Source organism: Episyrphus balteatus, chromosome 3 (genome assembly GCF_945859705.1).
Source record: "Episyrphus balteatus chromosome 3, idEpiBalt1.1, whole genome shotgun sequence".
NCBI classification, from domain to species: Eukaryota; Metazoa; Arthropoda; class Insecta; order Diptera; family Syrphidae; genus Episyrphus; species Episyrphus balteatus.
In genome coordinates this window covers 56925192-56944914 of record NC_079136.1, presented here as the reverse complement: position 1 = coordinate 56944914, position 19723 = coordinate 56925192, and the positions used below count along the sequence as shown (strand labels likewise).

General features: G+C 29.2%; 1 protein-coding gene across 1 annotated transcript in view; it reads left to right on the top strand.

Annotated features, from left to right (window-relative positions):
- LOC129916542 (serine/threonine-protein kinase 32A) overlaps positions 1 to 19723 on the top strand; it is a 125250-nt gene that overhangs the window by 101888 nt on the left and 3639 nt on the right. Inside the window, exons 4-9 of the mRNA XM_055996546.1 lie at positions 7023 to 7188; positions 7533 to 7603; positions 11526 to 11614; positions 11801 to 11838; positions 18671 to 18796; positions 18890 to 19071. Of these exons, the coding sequence (XP_055852521.1) occupies positions 7023 to 7188; positions 7533 to 7603; positions 11526 to 11614; positions 11801 to 11838; positions 18671 to 18796; positions 18890 to 19071 (672 nt within the window). The remainder of the gene's footprint in view (positions 1 to 7022; positions 7189 to 7532; positions 7604 to 11525; positions 11615 to 11800; positions 11839 to 18670; positions 18797 to 18889; positions 19072 to 19723) is intronic.

The window sequence follows — 19723 nt, the reverse complement described above, 5'->3', positions numbered from 1 at the left end:
AATGCTTAGGTGCTTAACACTTAAAAATAATATATGTAACTCTTTATCCTGAATGTTTGAAAAAAAAATCAAAGAATGCACTACTGGGAAATTGGCGCATAGATGTATAAGAGCACTGGTAACAATTTACATAAAAAACCGCCCTTATACCGATTCCTTTAAATAAATATCCTTCGGTGTGAAAAAAAAAAACAAATTTACCTTTAACTTCAAAAATCCAAAAGAAAAACACAGAACACACTAACCACTTTATAACATTAATTTATCACACAAAATACTTTAACCACCAAAACATCAATACACAACAACCTCTTATGGCATCTACAAGTTTGGACAAACTTGAACATTTCCATAGTGAGTTTAAAATAATGCCAGTCGAAAAAAAAAACTCCAAGTTTGTTTTTCCTGCTCAGCATCTCTCCTATAAAAAAAAACTTATTTTCGATGTTTTGGCAGCACTCAAAAGTCAATTTATATTCAATTTGCATTGCTTTTTACTTTACAAAGTTTATTTTTGTAGTTGTTTTAGTTTATATTTTTGGTTAAACTACTCAAGTCATTAGAGATGCCATTTCTAACGAATTTCTCCTTTTTTCAGACTTTTATTAGACTTTAATGAATTATTATTGTTATTACTTTTCTATACCTAAAAGTTTTAAAGTACAACTTGATTTGCAAAAAAAATTCCTACCTGCTTTATAAAATTTCAATTCAAAGAATGAACAAACTTTATTGCTTTCGAATTGATTCGAATGAAATAAAACAAAAAACTAAGAAAAACAACTACCTACAAACTTTAACAGAACACAGAAGCCGGAAAAGGACCAATTAAACTTTTAACATTGTGTTGCTACCTTTGCATTTGCCAGATGTGAATATTTTGATAAATGTGGATTTTCACAATCTGACCTTTTTATTATCGTAAATACTTGATGATTTATTATATTTTATTTTCGATATAGGTAAGGATTGCACAGTGGGTACCCTCCCATACAAAGTGCGGTCAAAAATATAGTGACCATTTTTTTTTTTAATGAAACGTCTGTAATATGACTTTATATGATTTATTATTGCAAAATTATATAAAGTCAATTTTAAAATTTTTTTTTATTTTGAAGAAAAATAGAAAATTAAAAAAAAAAAATAAAAAAAAATTAATCGAACCTGAAAGCAGAAACACAATCACGCTTTGCCTTCGATTTTGACAACTGCCAAAAGTTCAACTATACGAAATCTGTGTAACCTCACACAATTACGCTTTTTCTACGTACGCTTTTTTTGACAATTGCTCGCTTTCTGACATTTATCAGACATAGTTACAGTCACTCACATAATTATTAAGCCAAACGTGAATAAAAAAAAATAAATTATAAGAAAACTAGGTGTTTTTTTGTTTCTCTATATAGATTTTGCACAAAAAAACGACATCGAGATCAGGGTTCGATCGGAGCAAATTTGCTCCACTTTTGAGGGAAAAAAATAATCTACTCCAACGCTCCGATTTTTCGCGATATACTCCACTTTTTCCACACAAAAACTTTTTACCTAAACTAACCTGATTAATCGAAATGGGAATTGAAATTGTATTTATTTTAGAATTGCAAACATATTTATGAACCACCACTAGCATTAATGAGGTTTATAAAACAATTAAATTGGTTAGATGTGAATATATTTCAAAATAATTCTTTTTTATTAAAAAAAAATTCCTGAAAATTAAAGATTTTTGTTTTGTTTTGAATCTACTCCGAAAATTTTGCATTTGCTCCACTTTTTTTTCAAATTTACTCCAAAATTTCATGACCGAGGTTCGAACCCTGATCGAGATATTTTAAATATCAATTTACGTATTAAAAACAACAATAATTTAGACTGAGTTTTATTGTTTGTTCTGTTTAAAAAACAATTTATTTTGATTGGTTTTGTTTTTATAACTATAGGATTAAAGAATAAACAAATTTCTACGCATTTTTTAAACACATTGATATCCTTCTTCATTTTTCCACATTTAAATCACGATAAAGACTTGGCCCAATAATTTTGTAAGTGACTGTGTTTTTTTTATTTGACAGCAGATTTTATGTTTCAATCAGCTGTTCGAAGTCAAAGTGACAGAAGCGCGCTTTGAGGATTTCTCAACGTAACGCGATGACGCGTCTGGCAAAGCGTGATTGTGTTTCTGCTTTGACTGTCAGTCGTACACCTTACCCTTACCCTCTAGGTCAGTTTTTATAAAAATAATAGTGCCAATAAGGCAATCTTTTAGTTTTAAGTGTTAATTTTTTTCATAACGAAGAAAAAAATAACAAAAATAATAAAAATTATTAAAATTATTTTTATTTTAAGTGAAGTGATTGAATATATTCAATATAAGTTCAAGTGACCTCAACTCCAAAAATTTATAAAGCGTTTCGCCCAGGTACGACAGTGGGCTCATCAGTTAGATCTGTCGTACCCTTACTAAGACCCCTTATTTTGGTCGATGTTTAACGACACTATATAAAACTCACAGCATGAATATACTGTGAATTATAATATTCTAAGGGAATTTGTTTAAATTCAGACACTTAGAAAATGTGATGAGCCCACTGTCGTACCTGGGCGAAACGCTTTATAAATTTTTGGAGTTGAGGTCACTTGAACTTATATTGAGTTAATTTTTTTCTTTCAGTAGAGGGGCATTTAAACTCGTATTACTCGAAAAGGGGAAAAAAGGGAAAAAAAACGCGCTATTATTTCGAAAGGTAGGACAGTATTCTTCATTTGAGAACTTAAATTGTAGAAGGCACTCGAAGGCAATCCAACTAAATCTCCAATTAACTGAAAACTAAGCTAAGTAAAAATGGTTAAAAATGCTTCGCTTACGAGCCCCATTTCAGTAAGCCTTAATTTGATTTAACAATATAATTTATGTTTTTAGGAAGTATTAACCTTCTTCATTAATATCCATAATAATTTAATATTGTTCACAATTTTTTAACATCCGTTTTCACTATCCCAAGTTCACACCTTATACATAACTGCAGCGATAAGCAAACTGTACTTTTGTTATATATTGACTTTGAACGGCTATTAAGAAATGAAAAAAGGTGTAACCGTCTAACTTTTTTTGGTTTTGGTTTGATGGGAGATTGTAGAGCATTGTTTTAATCATTGGATTTTAAAAAAACTGACATTTACTTTTTTTATTTTTGACCTATGGCGGTGCCCACTGTGGATTGCTTGCCTATTAAACAATGAGAAAATAACCTCTATATAGGCCAACTAATTTCAGAGATCAAAAGTTGAAAAAATTTTGAGTGGTTAGAAAATTTAGATGGCCGGAAGTGGGATGGGGTATGAGGAAACAAAAGGAAGTTTGTAACCATTTTTGGCATTTATTAAAATTTTATATATAACAAAATAAAAAGCTCGATTTTGATAAAATTTTGTAAAAATATACGCTTTATATTTCAAGAAATATATTTGAAATCATTTTCCTGAAACCCAAAGATTAATTTTTTTTTTGGTTTTTATGTTTAAGGGCCAATTTTTCAATATTCCGATAAACCTTAGCTTGTTCATTCTTCTCTTAGTCTAATAATACAGTAAAATAAGGAGAAAAAAGGGGTAAATCTCGGAATGAATGTTAGTAGAATTTTTTTGTGCTCAATATCTTCCTTTTGCCATTCTATAACATATCTCAAAAGTCTAGAAAAATCTCATGTCCGCTTGTCGCGATTTCAAGGTCAAATCGCGAAATGAAGATTTTCAAAATTAGCAAAAATAGGCTATGGTATTATATACACATATGATACATGATTTCAAGGTATTTTTTAATGCTGATTCCAAAAAATCTAAAATCAAGACAATCTGACGTCTCTGGAAAAAGTTATACCTGTTTTTCATCTGTCAACTCATATTATTATAACAGTTGCAAACTTACTGCCGAAAAACCCTTAAAAGTTATGGTAGATGAACCAAATTTTGCATGAAGATTTTAGAATCCATCATTATTAAAAATCGAAACAATCCATTACAAAAAATATATATACCTATGAAATAATGGTATTTTTTGATGGAGGGGCAAATTTTAGGATATGCACTAAAAAAGATTCTTGTTCATCTTAGGAATAAGTGCTAATAGGCTAATTTTTTCATTTTAATCTTTGTTTGGACATTCTTTAACTACCCTCAAAAATCTAAAAAAATCTCATGTCCGCAAGTCCTAATTTTCTTGGTTTGAAGATAAGGTGCAGATTTTAAAAAATTGAAAAACTACACTTCAGATATTTGTGTCAGATCAACATGAATAAGGTGCATTACTTTTCAGGGACGGTCAGGTTGACTTGTTTCTGAGTTTTGTTGGAATAAGTGTTAAAAAATACCTTTAAATCATGTCGCTTATGTTGGTATACATATAAAAATTTAAACTTTTCTTATTAATTTTTTAAAATCTGCACCTTATTTTCAAACCAAGAAAATTAGGACTTGCGGACATGAGATTTTTTTAGATTTTTGAGGGTAGTTAAAGAATATCCAAACAAAGATTAAAATGAAAAAATTAGCCTATTAGCACTTATTCCTAAGATGAACAAGAATCTTTTTTAGTGCATATCCTAAAATTTGCCCCTCCATCAAAAAATACCATTATTTCATAGGTATATATATTTTTTGTAATGGATTGTTTCGATTTTTAATAATGATGGATTCTAAAATCTTCATGCAAAATTTGGTTCATCTACCATAACTTTTAAGGGTTTTTCGGCAGTAAGTTTGCAACTGTTATAATAATATGAGTTGACAGATGAAAAACAGGTATAACTTTTTCCAGAGACGTCAGATTGTCTTGATTTTAGATTTTTTGGAATCAGCATTAAAAAATACCTTGAAATCATGTATCATATGTGTATATAATACCATAGCCTATTTTTGCTAATTTTGAAAATCTTCATTTCGCGATTTGACCTTGAAATCGCGACAAGCGGACATGAGATTTTTCTAGACTTTTGAGATATGTTATAGAATGGCAAAAGGAAGATATTGAGCAAAAAAAATTTCTACTAACATTCATTCCGAGGTTAAACCCTTATTTGACTGGATTATAACTGACGATTAATAACTTTAAATTCCTTAAAATTTCAATAAAAAAGATGGCAACAAATTTTTGAATTCTGAAAAATTTAATACCTACAGCATTTTTTGGGTAAAACTTATTCTTTAAAATAGTGCTGAAAAACTTTGCTGTTATTGTGGAAAAATACTTTAAAAACGGGAGCAACCAAAAACCAAATTTTTCGGATCACAACCACTATGGTCCCGTCAAAGTGAAGAGAATATGCATGTTTTTCTTTACTGCTGGCAGAGTATCTTCGTATCTTTTTTTTTTTTCTAAAAACATGAGAGACAGTTTTCAAGATAAAAGTTAAAAACTAAAAACAAGCTGAATGCGTTTTTGTCATTTGTTTTTGTTTTTATTAGAATTGTCTAAAATTTTTGCAATGACTAAATGTCTAAAATACCGTTTTATGTCGCAAAATGCAGATTTTTTCTGAAAAAAGAAGAAAACAAAATATATATTAGTATGTACCTGTTTTACTATGTTTTTTTAATGAGCCCTACAAAACTTACCAAGTCATAAAATTAATATTTTTTTTATTATATTTTAATTTTTTTTTTGTTTAGTTGAAAAAATATGCTTTTTTTTCTAAAATACAAAGAAGCCAAAATATGAGTTCGATTGGCAAATACCTACGTGTCAAGTAATTTTATTTTTTTTTTTTCAATGGTATCAAACAAGATACCAATCATTTTATATTATCACCCTTAGCCACATAATTGCCATGTCCATTATAACCAAAAACACGCAAACAACTTCATTTAGAAAACAATCTAATTTTATGGCACATGATTTAAGGGTATTCTTCAAAGCTAGATGTCATGGATCTAGAACTAAGATAATCTAACTTCCCTGATGATTTCAAATAAAGAATCATTATAGCATGTTCAGAGGGGGGTTAGTGATGAATGACCGAAATCGAAAAGAAAATCCCCAAGACCAAAATTCCAAAATATCGAAATGTATGTATTCACTAAAAAACAAAATCCTCAATAAAAAGCTCCACAAAAAAATCCAAGAGAAAATTTTTCGATGGGTAGTTCGTAAAAAAAAATATGTTGGACAGGTGGCGATTTCGATGTAGTGGGAGAAAAAAGTTGTTTTGAGTATTGTCTTCTTCCGGGGATTGTATAGATACTTGGTTTAATGAAAAAAAAAAAAATCATATTTCCTGTTTCTTTGGACATCCTTTGTTCAAATTTCTAAAAATCCTAAATATTCAAATGTTTAAATTAAATTTTCTCTGCAACAACCCATGTTTATACTGGTGCCTGGTATCCTCTTTAAACTTACGGCCATATTATTCACTAGTTTAAAAAATACATCTGGATGTGGAGAAATTGTAACGTCAAAAATAAATCCAAATCCATAATATTCACTACTTAAATCCAATATTAAATCCAATTTTTTTTATTTCATTTATTTTTGACTGTTTTTGTCTTTTTATATTTGTGTCTATTAGAAGACCGAACTCAGTTTGCTAAAACCAACAATCGTTTATCGACTTGATCTGAGAAAACTCAGCCTTTAATAGAGTGTTGAAAATTTCGAAACCTATACTTATCTTATTCTTAAAGACTTCTATTAGGATACGGTAAAAGCTTTGATTTATCACACGAAAGCAATACCTGCCATATTATCATCAAACCCCTGCGGTGTGCAATAATGCCATTATTTTATTTCCCATCCATAAAATATTTACAAAATCGAATCAGTCTTTTTTAAGATCTTAAATTCTTTAAATATCCTCCCACATTCGTCCATGGCTTGATAGTAAAATAAGGAATGATTAAGTACCTATAGGTATATAGTATTTTAACATTTTTCAGTATTTTGTTTCAAAATAAACCATGAAACCTTCTCCCTTCCAGTAAAATTTTATAAATTTCTCCCTTTTTATTTTATACTTTTTCTCTGTCAATAGGTTTGTATCGTTCAGAAACGTGATTCGGGAATATTATATGCAATGAAATATGTAAGTCGAGGAGCTTGTGAGAGCCGTGGAGCATTGGGTGGTGTCATCAAAGAGGTAGATCTGCTGTCATCCTTGGAGCATCCTTTCTTAGTAAATTTATGGTTTTCTTTTCAAGGTGAGTCAAATGTTTCATAAAAAATATTTTATACATATCTACTATTTACATACTCATACAGTATTTGTATTATGCATCATGAAAATATTTATTTTAACTCATAAAGTATGAAGTGTCGAAGTCCTTCAGTCAAGGACATTCATACATATTTTATGAGACTGAAGTGTATACAGAGAAAGTTTATACATAGAATATTGTATTACTTTCCAGTTCCTGCAAGTGAAGTCGTTTTGAATTTTATTTTGTATTATTATTTTTATTTTTTATTCAAGTTTAAAGAATTTCTCTCCTCTTTTTCATTATATTGATTTTCTTTCTTATTTTCTTTTTTGCTTTTCTTGTAGATGAAGAGGACTTATTTATGGTGTGTGACTTGCTCACCGGAGGAGATCTTAGATATCATCTTCAACAAAGGGTATGTTCGCTTTCGCTATAGTACTATAAGATGTATAATGAATTATATTAGTATGACACCTCTTAAAAGAAAGTTATTATTAGTATTTTTTTTTTTTTCTTTTAAAAGTAATTTAATATATCATCGCTACTTTTCATCTCTGAACTTTGGTTAGGTATTCTTTGAAAATAAAGTTTTTTTTTCGAAACATTTAAAAGGACTTTGAGTTTTCAAACTTTAAAAGAACTTTTAAGAACTTTTGCTTTATAAAACTCAATAAGGAGTTAAAGCGATCTTTAAATCAATTGTTTTTTATGGAATTATAAACAGGGTATATTATTTCTTTCGAAAGAGCTGAGTGGTTATTTTATAAAATCGAACAGTTAAGTGCAAAATGCTTTGAATGATGTTAACTAATGGACCAAAACATGACGAACGACAAATTACTTATAAGAAAGTTATGATTCCACCATGAGATATCCATAGTTTGAAATTAACTTTTTAGTCCAGTAATCTTAGGCAGTTTTAACCCCAATCTGCGGAAAAATTCCTATTGGACTGAATTTTGGTATAAATTTAATCAGAAATTTAATATTTGACTATTTCTGAAACATTTACTAAAAAAATATTTGGGTTTAAGGGTGATTTTTATTAAAAAAAAAAAGTTATTTTTATTCATTTTTAGCTAAAACTCGAAGTTTCTTGAATCCTTAACCCTCTGTAGGCACACCTCTTTTTTTGTGACGTGAAAATCACACGGGTGCGAATTTGGTTTTTACTTTTTCATATCGTTGTAACTTTTTCGGGTCTAAATTTTGTATGGGTAATATGCATATGAAGTTGTCGTAGAATTTTCCGAACACTTCGAATATTGTATTCACAATTCCTAAAAATAAATTATGTCACCATTATAAAGAAACTGTTTTGCGAACACTTTTTTGAAAAAAATCATTATTTTTTTTAATTTTTGCAGTGCTCTGCCAAATTCGCACCCGTGTGCCGATAGAGGTTAAAAATGCAAGTCGTCTGGTTTTTTGGTTTATACAAAAGGGAAAATCCAAAATTCGAGATTTTTCATTCAGAGATTTTCAATGTATTACAATTTGAATTCAACAAAACAGGGTTTTTCAGAGCAAAAATACAAAGAAAAATAAACAAATAACAGTTCGAGAAAATGTGTTTATTTTTGGTTGTTTTTTGTTCTGAAAAACCCTGTTTTGTTGAATTCAAATTGTAATAATTTGCGATCTAACTGCAACTTTGCGAACTCTTATATATTTTTGAAAACTAGAATAACAGGGCAACTTTTTAAAATAATAAACCATTCTCACACCGTACAAATTTTTTTTGCGGTATTGATCTCAAATAAAAGTTAGAAATTGATTTTTTATAAAACTTGAATTTGTTAGTTAATTTGCAGCGAAATGGCGTATACGATAAAAAACATTTTGATTAATTAATTGTTCCTAATTATTTGCCAATATTTTTGTAAAAGAATTTTAAAAAACAAAAATCAATAATGGGCGCAGGAAGCATAATACTGTTGCAATGTAGGGATTTTTCGAAATTTCACAAGAATTGCATTAAATCGAAAACCGTAAGGATTTGGGATGAACAAGTTACCAAATTCTGAGAGCCCTTAAGTAACCCTATCAGCATATTTTTTTTGATCCATTACTTTTGGGACACCCTGTATATGAAACACTTTAAGGCATGGGATATATTGAAAAACTGAGATTTTCTAAAAAAAGAAGCAAGAAAAAACAGATAACTTAAGATTTTAAATTTTAAAGATCACAATCACAACAAAAACATAACTGTTATAAAAGAGGTAAATCTTATAAAAATCTATAAATTAGTCTTTTCTCTCGTTTTTAATAACAGTTTTGCCGTCATCGATTGTAAAACCCTTCATTTCTTTTTTAATAAGGGGCTTTTGTAACAAGTAAAAATATGTATCTTAATTCCTTTAACTGCCATTAACAAGCAAAAAATAAAAAAAATATATAATTTCAAGACAAGATTTCGAAAAACCCTGTCAAAAATTTTTACTAATGGCGTTTTCGATTGGCAGTCCGGAAGCGTCCGGAATCATTCTGAAAGCGTTTTATTCGTAAAAAACTGACAGTTTTGTGTGAATAAAATTTTTTCAGAATGATTCCGGACGCTTCCGGACTGCCAATCGAAAACGCCATAAAACTAGTGACGTTCATAGCTGTAATGATTTATGTTATTTTAAATAAATAAAATTATTAAAATATTTCCAAAGTTATAAATTTTGCAACGAAAATTCAGCCATAATCACTTTCGCTGTCATGAAAAAAATCCATTTCACCTTTGAATTTCGATAGAAATTGTAGGTGTCTTCATTCTTGCAAATTAATAACACGCACACAGGAATGACAAACTAACAATTTCTGGAGTATTAAGCGATTAATTCTGACTAATAAATAATTTTGCTTATATGTTATATGTATAGAGCCTAACATTAATGTAAATGCTCTTGTTGCTTCTATAAGGTCTTAAACAAGCATAATTGTTAGATGGAAAGGTTTCTCAAGAACTATATCGAGAAAGAAAATTTTAAGTCGAAGAATTCTTTTGTCAGAGAGACTGTATTCCAAAGAAGAAAGATCCAATTTTAATTTTGTACAATGCAGTTGCAGGAAATGTAATAAGATCGATAATCTTCAGTGCACTGCAGACTACCACCAAGAAGAGTACAGATAAATAAATTCTCTCTCTTTTGAAGTTCTTTATGTAGTTTCTCGAAACATTTCTAAAAAGTGACTTAAAAAAATTTTAAAAAATAGTAACTTAGTTGTAAAAACTTATAAGTTAAAAATTACAAACACGTTTTTGTTTTAAATCGGATTGCACAGAAACTCCGTTGTAACAGCTGAGTAGCTTTCTCCGTTGTCGTTGCATAAACCTTTATAAAAATAAACTTCATTAAACTTTTAAGCACATCAGTCAATTCAGTAAAATTCTTGTTCAAGTCACGTTCATACGCAAAAGTATTCAAAAATATGGCAATTTTACAAGAATTTTAGTAACTTTCCTCATGAAAATTTCTTTTTTCTTGTATATTTTAACTTTGTTTTTTTTTTGTATTAAAAATGGAACAATAGAAAATGTAACAAGGAGACGAATTTAATATCAAAATTCTCAAAAAGGAATTAGTGGTGATGGTAACACTCACTGAATGTGCACACATTACAATATTATACTGACACTTTTATGCTTCATAAATAATTTAATAGGAAAAGAAGAATGACAAGTGACAAGAAAAATTAAATCAAATGTCATACGGATTTAAAAAAGCACAACAACAACAAGCTTATTTCGACTATTGTTCCCTTTATATACAAAATAAGAAATAAAAGTCCCTCGTTTAATAAAGCAAAACTTATTAAGCTACATACAAAGAATGTATTTCATGAAAGGAAATTTATAATATTATATTTCTATGGATAATTTAGGAAAACATTTGTAGAAAATTTTAGCAATAATATTAATGAAATAAAGAAAACTTTCTATGAAATGTATGTCCTAAAGTAAAACATTCGTTTGAAACTTCAAAATGAACATAATTAATTACGATGTTTTTGAAACACCACGCGAATGTTTCTAATAAGTTGCAATAGACAGAACAAAATATTTGTTCATAAATTCAATGAAATACAAGCAAAAAAGTGGTGATGATGATGGGTAGGTCTGAATTCTTTTTGTGTGCTATTACAGTCTGAGAATGTCATGCCACATGACTTTAGGGTGAGTGATTGAGTGATTGATCGAATAAAATTGAAAATTAACAAATCTACTATTTTTAAAAATGTTTTAGCTTTTTATTATTTAATATTTTTTTTCCTAACCAGTAATCGCACAATGTGTATAATATATCTACTAATAATCACTTTTTGTCTTTTTTTTTAAATTACAGGTTGAGTTTTCTGAGGAGAGTGTTGCCTTATTAGTATGTGAACTAGGTTCAGCATTAGAATACCTTCAAAAACAGAGAGTAGTACATAGGTAACAATCAAGATCTGACCCGGGTTTTAAAATAAAGTCCAATCCCAAAAATAAAAGAAAAAGAAGTTTTGGGAGGTGCGTCGTTTTCTTAAAACTTGGTTTTGGACTTTATTTCATGGCACCAAATGATGTAGTATAACGAAAATGAGTACTAATGCAAAAATCTATATTTTATCTTTTCTATAGGGATATAAAACCAGACAATATTCTCCTGGATGATGCTGGTAAGTTTGACTTTGTTTTTTTTTTTTTTTTGTAAGTGCTCTATAGGAAAAGGTTAGGCTTACCTCATCAGACTTGAAAACAAAGTAATTCACAAAACTAACTGTTTCATAAAATCAAACCGGTGATCATAAAAAAATAAAAAAGCTAATTTTTTTCTGTAAGCTAATAATTACAAACGATGAATTTCAGGTTAGAGAAAATGAACCCCTCCCATTTTTTGTAATTTATGAAATACATACGGCCATATTTAAAAAAGGCAGTATATAGTATATATTTGTTATAAGTTACTTATTTAAGGCCCTATTTCGAAAAATTAGATTTTTTAATACTATGTACCTATTTAAATATTGAGTTCTGGAAAAAGTTGTCGTAGAATAATGTTTAGAAATCTTTATTTACTATTCAGACTTCTTTTCAGAAATTTTTTGACTTTTTAAAATTTTTAAAAATATATTTGAAAAAAAAAAATGTTTTGCCTATACAATACATTAATGCATACCTTTTTTAGTTCTGAGAACACTTTTTTAAAATCTCTAGAACCTGTTCAGAAGCCATGCATTTTTTTAAATCTGGAGGTTTTCAATTCGTCTGTATTATTTTATTTTATGTTTGCTACCACTACCGACTGGGTGAACCCATTTTGATGATTCTTTTTGTACTATGATATCAATGAAAGCCATAAAAGGTATAATTTTCGATCCATAGAAGTAATTTTTACTTGCGATATAGGTACTATAGGGCAAGTTTAGGATTCGTAAAAAAAATCGAACTCGAGATAACAATTTTACATGACATTACGATGATGGAGAATGCCAAAAAAGTGGGTCCGGCAATTCTGTCTGTCTGTCTGTCTGTCTGTCTGTCTGTCCGTCTGTCTCTATCTGGAGCTGCAGCCTAAACGAGTGAAGTGATTTTCTTCAAACTTGGTAGTTAGCAGTTTTTGGTGATTCCCTAGAGGGGAAATTGAAATTTTTTTTTTATGACCAAAACTAACGGTACCTGCCATATAACGGAAATAGAAAAGTTAATTTTTTTCAAAAACGGCTCTAACGATTTTGATTAAAATTTTTGTGTGTAATACTACACATAAGGGCCAACTTTTTAAATAAAAAAAATATTTTTTGTACCGTTATTAACGGTACCTGTCATAGAACGGTTTTTTTCGTTTCTGAATATCTCGTACAAAATTAACCCGATTTAAATGAAAATTTTTATACAAAAGTGTGTTAGTTAAGATAATATTAAAATTTTAGAAAATTTTCAAAAAACGCATTTTTGGTTTTTTAAAAAATATTTCAAAATTTTTTTTTGAAAAATCAATTTTTTGAAAACGGATCAATGAAAAATTTTGAAATTTAGTTTTTATGTGTAAATTAATTATTTCTTCAAAATGGCATACCAACTTTTTTTTTGAAAAATGTTAAAAAAATTTTATATATAAAAAATTATTTTTTTAAAAAACGGCTCCTACAATTTTCAAAATTTTTTTTCTAAAAATACCTTTTTATACGAGAAATAAAATGGCATATTTGTTTTTTTTTTAAGATATTTTAAAACGGAGTTTTATTAATTATAAAAACAGATTTAATTTTTTTATACTACTTATGAAATTTCTTCAAAATATCGAATTTTAAATTTCTTGAATAAAAAGCTTTAACATTATAGTTACTTTAAGCATAAGAGCAAGTACGTGCGACCCCAGTCGTGCAATTTATTTTTTATAACAGGGATTATATACCTTAATTATCAACAAGACCGACTTTTACCATCAATATGTTAAACAAGTTTTAGGAAAAAAGAAATTTGGGTCATTTTTACTTGCGATATAGGTACTATAGGGCAAGTTTAGGATTCGTAAAAAAAATCGAACTCGAGATAACAATTTTACATGACATTACGATGATGGAGAATGCCAAAAAAGTGGGTCCGGCAATTCTGTCTGTCTGTCTGTCTGTCTGTCTGTCTGTCTGTCCGTCTGTCTCTATCTGGAGCTGCAGCCTAAACGAGTGAAGTGATTTTCTTCAAACTTGGTAGTTAGCAGTTTTTGGTGATTCCCTAGAGGGGAAATTGAAATTTTTTTTTTATGACCAAAACTAACGGTACCTGCCATATAACGGAAATAGAAAAGTTAATTTTTTTCAAAAACGGCTCTAACGATTTTGATTAAAATTTTTGTGTGTAATACTACACATAAGGGCCAACTTTTTAAATAAAAAAAATATTTTTTGTACCGTTATTAACGGTACCTGTCATAGAACGGTTTTTTTCGTTTCTGAATATCTCGTACAAAATTAACCCGATTTAAATGAAAATTTTTATACAAAAGTGTGTTAGTTAAGATAATATTAAAATTTTAGAAAATTTTCAAAAAACGCATTTTTGGTTTTTTAAAAAATATTTCAAAATTTTTTTTTGAAAAATCAATTTTTTGAAAACGGATCAATGAAAAATTTTGAAATTTAGTTTTTATGTGTAAATTAATTATTTCTTCAAAATGGCATACCAACTTTTTTTTTGAAAAATGTTAAAAAAATTTTATATATAAAAAATTATTTTTTTAAAAAACGGCTCCTACAATTTTCAAAATTTTTTTTCTAAAAATACCTTTTTATACGAGAAATAAAATGGCATATTTGTTTTTTTTTTTAAGATATTTTAAAACGGAGTTTTATTAATTATAAAAACAGATTTAATTTTTTTATACTACTTATGAAATTTCTTCAAAATATCGAATTTTAAATTTCTTGAATAAAAAGCTTTAACATTATAGTTACTTTAAGCATAAGAGCAAGTACGTGCGACCCCAGTCGTGCAATTTATTTTCTTTTATTTAATATAAATTCTAGGTCAGTCTCATTATTATTTTCATTGCACGCCTAAATACTTGTATCTCATTTTCACTTTTAATGTACAACTCTTCAACTGGTACTTCCGTTATTAATATCAAAACACTACCTTCATACCAAAAAAAGCTTATTTAAAATCAACGGTTACACCTACAATAACGTGTTATACCTTATTGTAAAGCCAAAAACCTAGTCTTTAATTAATTTGATTTAGTTTTTAAATAAAGCTCTTCTATGATACAGTTTTTTAAAATTTAAATTTTTAAAATCAAAATTTTGAAAAAAAAAATTGAAAAAAAAATTTTGAACTTTAATGGAAGTTAATTTATTAAGATAAGTACGTTATTACTCATGTTTAGTTCTTTATACAATTTTAATTTTTTCATTTTGAAAAAATGGGACATTTTTGTTTGTTTTTTTTTTTTTTAATAGATCTCGCAGTTTTTGAACAATCAACACTTTTCCAATAAGGGTTAAATTCTGGTAATTTCATCGAATTTTCGTATTGAAAGTTGCACTTATAGATTCAATTTTTGTAGAAGAGTTCCGAATTCTGCGTCAACAATGATAAAATTTGAGGTTTTCCTAAAATCGAGGAATTGCCTGAATCGAGAGTTGCGTTAATCGAGAACGTAGGTACTGTAATTAAGTACTAGCTTAGTTTTGAAAATTCTATGCTCTTATTGGTTTTTAAACAAAAAGAGAATGTAAAAATGTCTTGCCGTTTTGAGAAATTAATAAAAAACAAAAAACTATTTTTTTTTTTTCTTAGAAACCTCTTAATTTTTTGTTTTTATGTGGATGGACATGTTCGTAAGTTAAGTTAACGGCGCAGGGACATAAGTCCCCGGGACATAAGTCCCGAATTTTTTTTCGGGCCTAATGTCCCACTTTACTGGGTCATAAGTCCCGAATCGAATTCGGGAATTACGTCCCACCTTACTGAGACAGAAGTCCCAAATTTTTTTGTCAAAAATGGGATAAAATAAAAACTATTTTATATTACATATTTTTACTATAAATGTTCATATACATAGGTACTAAGCAATCCAAAAGATTATTTTTCGCTGCAATGAAATACGTCCAAGTGAAATAAGGCAGCCTTTCGAAAATTGGCATAATTTTAATTTTCAAAAGAGAAATAAAGCCAATTTTCAACATTTACTTTTGTTTCTCTTTTACGTCAATATATTTTCAGAAAAAAAAACCAACTGTGCCTCGTTTCGGTTTATTAAAGCGAAATAATATGATTTTTATAGGGGAAAGTGGCCTAAAATGGCACCCCAAGGTAAAATGGCCCCCTTGCTAGAAATCGTAGAATCGAAAATAATTAGAAAGTTTTATGAACGCGATTCTTTAGTTTATCTGGCAAAACCAACATATACGAAATTTCAGGAACTTCAAGCCATTATTTGAAATTTGACAGGTCAAACAGTCTCTATCCACATCAAAAAGTACACTCGTTAAAATTTTGTGAATTTTTTTTTGCAAAAGAAAAGTATAAAACATTGTATTTTCGAAAAAGAAGTTATTGTGTGTACGCATGAAGTATTTCTTAATAATGTACTGAAATAAGTTGGTTTAAAACGATTTTAAATTTTTTGGTGTAAAAATTAAATTGAAAAAACTCAAAATGGGCAAAATGGCATACTTAGTGCTTGGGTAAAATGGCATACCTATTTCACATGTCATTTTAAATTTTTTTTCACATTTTCATTTTTTTAAAGTGAAAATAGTTGCTATTTATGAACGATGCACAGAGAGGAAGTCCTGGACTGAGGAAAGCCCTTGATTCTGTCAAAAACCTGGAAAAAAGCATCCAAATCACTCAAAGTTGCAAAAACTACAAAAACGAGACGAGCAACCAACATGAACTGGGTTTTGAATGACTCGATGAAAGATCTGGGGGGATTAAGCACCACTTGTTCCAAGAAAATGGAAAAGAAGCCCGTTTGACTCAATTTTGCATTTAAAATCACGTATGTTTGGACAGTGTGCCATTTTACCCGGGTAAATTTGATCAGTGAAATTTGTAGACGTCTTGAAAATTAAAAAAAATTAAATACTTTTTGGAACTTTTTCAACTCGCAAATGAAAAAAATGTGAGAGTAATATATTAAACTTTGAAAAGTATATAGCATTTAAGTTTGAATGCTACTGTTTTTCGAGATATAGGACATTTTCCCTAGGGGGGCCATTTTAGGCCACCTTCCCCTATCATTTCAACTTTTCAAAGAATAAGTTTTATTTAAAACTTGTCTTACTTCAGTTTGATAAGGGAAAAAAATAGAACTCAAACTTCAAAGAGAATATTTTGCCAGTTTAATGTTTGTTCCAAAGATATTCTTGTGTTATAACTCGATAAACGCGGAGCGGAAAAAAATTTCTCAGATTCGAATCTCTTTAATTTGCACAACCCAAACGCGAAGCGGAAAAAAATTTTGCCCACGGGAGAATCCATTTTGAGGTGTGGAAATAAAAATTCGCGCGAATTTGTATTTCCACACCTCAAAATGGATTCTCCTATGGGCAAAATTTTTTTCCGCTTCGCGTTTGGGTTGTGCAAATTAAAGAGATTCGAATCTGAGAAATTTTTTTCCGCTTCACGCTTCACCCTGGTAAGAACTCATATCGGTTATCATATCACAAATTTCAATTATTAACCTTTCACTTTATACATTTGTTTATATTTTGTCACGATGCAATTTCGACTAAGCAATAAATTTGCAAACTTTGCTTTTGTTTTCCAACAGCTTGTAACCGTACCTTACATTGGAGTTGGTAGGTACTACGAAAAAAAAAATCGTGAGAACAATATCGGTTCTATTATTTCGTCAGCTGTAGTCTCTAATAGTCTCTTTAGATACATTTATGCAACAAAAAAAAATATGTGGGACATAAGTCCGGAAAATTTTTTTCGGGACTAATGTCTCAGTAAGGTGGGACATAATTCCCGAATTCGATTCGGGACTTATGACCCAGTAAAATGGGACATTAGTCCCGAAAAAAATTTTCGGGACTTATGTCCCTGCGCCTTATGAAACATTAATCTTTCATCCATAGTTTTAAAACATGGATACAATAAAATGACAATATTGGATTAACATTGAATTGATCAATTTTTTTCATTGATAACGCCTCAAAACTGACCTGTGAAATTTTTTTATAATGTACAAATTTAGTAAAAAAAATAATTGAGTTTTCTTTATCATGTTTTGAAAATAAATGATTCATTTATAACTTATGTTCCTCGAAAATGAAAAAGGGATACAAATAATCGAGAATTATCGAAGTATTAATTTCTAGTTTATGTTGAAAGCTTAAACGAAGTACAAATTTAAGTTATCTTCTTGCCATCTTATGGCAACCCTACTGAATAGCATGTTTTGTATCAGTAAATTTTCACAATGCTATAAGCATGTTCTATGCACACTATCTTTTATAAGGAAGATATTTTAAACCTTGCGTGTTTCAAATCTTCCTTGATATTGCATTAATACTTTGTTGCCAACTATGTTCCGTTAAATGTGTTTAAACATTATCATCAAATGATGTCAGACACAAGAAATATAAAGAAACCATACAATTTCTTTTCCGTGCCTTATATTTGCATGCTTTCGACAAACAAATAAAATCTTAAGCAATAACTTATGCTGGGTTGCAACGTGATCTCATGAACTCTTTCATATATATCTCATAAATTCCTTTCCGGTTGGCGTTAACTTATTACGTGCTTAAGATTCATTTTAAAAAACCGGAATTCCAAAATGAATGCGGTAAAGTGGTATTCTCTCTACTTTGCCTAATTAAACCTGAAAAGGTTGCCATAACCATTATTTCCGAAATTTGCACGTTTTTAACATTTAACCAAATTCCATCATCTACATATTTCCACAACATTTAAGCTCTTAAACCAAACATATACACATAAACACTAAATATTCTAACAACTGTTATAACCCATTCTGGATAACACATTTAACAGGTCACGCACATTTGACTGATTTTAACATAGCGACGAGACTGCAAAAGGATGGAATGGCCTGTAGTATGTCAGGGACCAAACCCTATATGGCGCCTGAAGTCTTTATGTGTGCATTGGATGAAATCGGTAAGCAGCAGTGTGAATATTTTCCACCCTAAAATTTAATTATTAAACCGTTATACGTTAAAATACATGGTACATAATTATTCTTCTTTCTAGCTGGTTACAGTTTTCCGGTCGATTGGTGGTCATTGGGTGTTGTGGCTTTCGAAATGAGATCCGGCTCCAGGCCCTTCATCGTCCACTCAAATACACCACTTACTGAAGTAAAAAATATCCTGCATAGTCCACTCCATTATCCGAGGCATTGGAATAGCAGTTTAGTCGACCTGCTTACTAAGGTGAGAGAGCTTTTAGTTTTTTTTTTTTTTGTTGCCTTTTTTTTCGTATCGGATAATTTTATGTTCGTAGTGTTTTACATAAAATGGATTTATAACCTGCAGCTAACAGCTAAACGAGTATAAATTGTTTTATAAATTTTAACTGGATAATGTCCTTCTGAATTTATTTTAGTTGTAAAATGTCCTGGGAAAAATTATATGAACATAAATAAATAAATAAAACATTTTAACCAAAGCTTTGTTTAGGCGTTTATTTACTTTTGTTTTATTAATAAAAGTGTTTTAACTCTATTTTAACTCTCGCTATAGAAAGAGGCGAGTAAGGATTGTATTTAATTAATATAAACGGGAAAGATGGGGAAGGTAGTGCTATGGATTCTGGTTGGATTCTAAAAGAAGTATTACAATTTATTATTTGTCACTGTCATATTCGTGTTGCCAAGCCAAAGTTTTTTATTTCTGCGAAAATTTAATAAAAAGTTTTCAACTCCAAACTAATTGCGTGCAGTTACATATTTTTTTTTTCGTGCTGTGGAGCTGCATCAATTTGACGATAAAGACTTGAGAAAAAAAGTTATCGATAGCAGGTGGTAGTTAGAATTTATTATTTTCATGCGCATCGCTGACTTCGTGCCAACATTGTTTTTTTTTT